We start from the raw sequence: 2,500 nt of genomic DNA on the forward strand, positions 1-2,500 counted from the left end.
AACCAAGATGAGGGGGGCAAGCATACCGAGAGGGTCGAACACAGAACTAACAGTCGGTAGGATTCCTCTTCTGGTCAGGGGTTGGTCCTTAAGTTGAACTCTAAACTGGACAGTGTCTTGACTCGACACACCACTGGACACCAAGAGCCCGTTCGATTGGTAGAGTATCCTTCGTAATATCCAGGTTTTGGAGATCCTTCGAACGATCTTCATTTGGGATGGCGTCTATTACAGACTTGTGATTGCATATGAACTTATGAAGATTGAAGCCACCCTTCTCACACAACTTCTTTGTATCTTTCACCAAAGTGATGGCTGCTTCAGGAGTTGCTACTGACTTTAATCCATCATTGACGTAGAAATTTTTTTTCACAAAGTCACCGGCCTCCCTTCCACACTGACCTTTATAGTCGCTTGCAGCCTTCTTTAAAGCATAATTGGCGCACCCTGGAGAGGAGGTGGCACCAAATAGGTGAACCGTCATCCTGTATTCTCTCGGTTCAGTGTCAATTCTGCCATTCTCCCACCAGACGAAGCGAAGAAAGTTGCGGTGTTCCGGATTTACATGGACCTGTTGAAACATGCCCTCTATGTCGCATATGAGTGCTATTGGTTCCTGGCAAAATCAGCAGAGTGCGCCAATCAAGTTATTGGTTTGGTCAGGACCTTGAAGGAGGTGTCGGTTAAGAGATTCACCAGCAAACTCCACACTGCAGTCAAAGACCACTCTAATCTTTCCCGGTTTTTTAGGGTGATATACCCCGTGGTGGGGGATATACCACACTTGGCCATTCTTTATTGCTCTTTCTTCTGCAGGAACCTTCTCAGCATAGCCACGGGAAATGAGATCACTCATGAAAGACAGGTAGTCCTTTCTGTACTTGTTGTCGGTCTTAAGCCTTCTCTTCAACTTGCTGAGGCGGATCAAGGCAATTGCCTTGTTGTCAGGAAATGTTATTGATTCTTGTTTAAGTGGCAAGGGCATTTCTTAATGGCCATCAAATCTTTGGTGGATCCCCTTTGAGACCTTGGACATGAAACTTCTGTCTTCATATGAGAGGGGATAGTCCTCCATCTTCGTTTCGCTAAAGTCAAGCTCAAACATTCGGTTTACTTGCGCTGGATTAAGCACCTCCTTGGCGTGCCTCTTAAGAACAAAGTGGCATATCTTCTTTGGGCTGAATGGAACTTCGTACGCAGCAACACGGTTAACACCCACACTTTCTTCACCTTCACAAGTATCCAGTGCAACCATGCCAACAACTCCCCAACCGAGAGCAGTTCATTTTGCGTAAGGGTCATTGTCATTTCCTGGGATTATTTCTCTTGGTTTAATCGCACGTGCACAGTCAATACCGAGGAGCAAGGCGACATCTATTTTTTCCTTATACGGCATAAGATTGTCAGCAATTCTTCTTAAGTGTGGCTGTTGTAGTACAATTTGTTCCTTTGGTACAATTTTTTTTGAACTGGTACAGAATATATTGAACTGGTACAAAATATATTGAACTGGTACAATTTTAATTGTACTGGTTTATTTTTATCAACTGTCTAAAAAAGATATTTTCCTTTTTTGGGGGTGTAGTTAAAAAACAGGGGCGTGGTTTTTAGGGGGTCTAAAAAAGGTCTTGTTATTTCTTTCTTTTCTTCTACTTTCCTACCCCTCCCTCATCTTCCCCATCACCTCTATCCAACCCCCCTTTCTTTCACAGTTCTATCCCCCCTTATTTTGCAGGTGTCCCCCTCCTTGCATACCCTTATGCCCACTCCCTCTATGACAGACTTTACACAGTATACTCAAGACTTTCTTTTTTACTCACCCGAACTTGAACTTAAACTCTCTACCTCTGGATCTGTTCTGTCCACTCTCTTATCCACTTGACCACACAAGCAGATCATGCAAACTTACCATGATAATTTATAATTAAATATTTTAATATTCACCCCAGGCCACTCTCTGTCCAAATATTTTATTATTCATCCCAGGCCACTCTCGGTCCAAACTTCAATTTATTCTCAGTCACAGCTTAAAACATTGCAAAGAAAGAAATGGACATACCACCAAGGAAAACTGGGCTAAACTTCAGAACACCCTGCCACTTATTTGCATTTCATTGAATAAGAATAAGCTCTATTGTATTAAGTCTCGTTCTTCAAAAGATGCCACATAGGGGAAAAAATAGTGGTTAGCTGTGGCGGGGTATTCTGAAGTTGCTCCAAAAACTGCAAACACCTGACAGAAAAAGTGTTATCCCAAAGAGTAAACTCTACGACACTCTTAGTCTTAGCACACCAAAGAACAGCACATAGAGGACGTCAAATCACAAGTAAATGGGAGAATGACAACTATTCAGAAGTAAGCGTTCAACTTGTAAAGTTGTTCGTAAGTTTATGTCCATTGCACGAACAGCAGAAGGCTATCACCAGCAAACAAGAAAGCAAGCACAAAAACAACCGAAATTTAAGATTTCGGACATGGTGGCAATAAAAATAAACAAAG

The 2,500-nt window shown here is 42.4% G+C and overlaps 1 protein-coding gene across 1 annotated transcript; it reads right to left on the bottom strand.

The window, feature by feature from the left end:
- Positions 1 to 100: 100 nt before the first annotated feature.
- On the bottom strand, positions 101 to 484 carry LOC138053438 (uncharacterized). The gene has a single exon (XM_068900076.1). It carries the CDS (start codon positions 482 to 484, stop codon positions 101 to 103), a length of 384 nt encoding a protein of 127 aa, XP_068756177.1.
- Positions 485 to 2,500: the final 2,016 nt, after the last annotated feature.

Source organism: Montipora capricornis, chromosome 6, assembly GCF_036669925.1.
Source record: "Montipora capricornis isolate CH-2021 chromosome 6, ASM3666992v2, whole genome shotgun sequence".
NCBI lineage: Eukaryota > Metazoa > Cnidaria > Anthozoa > Scleractinia > Acroporidae > Montipora > Montipora capricornis.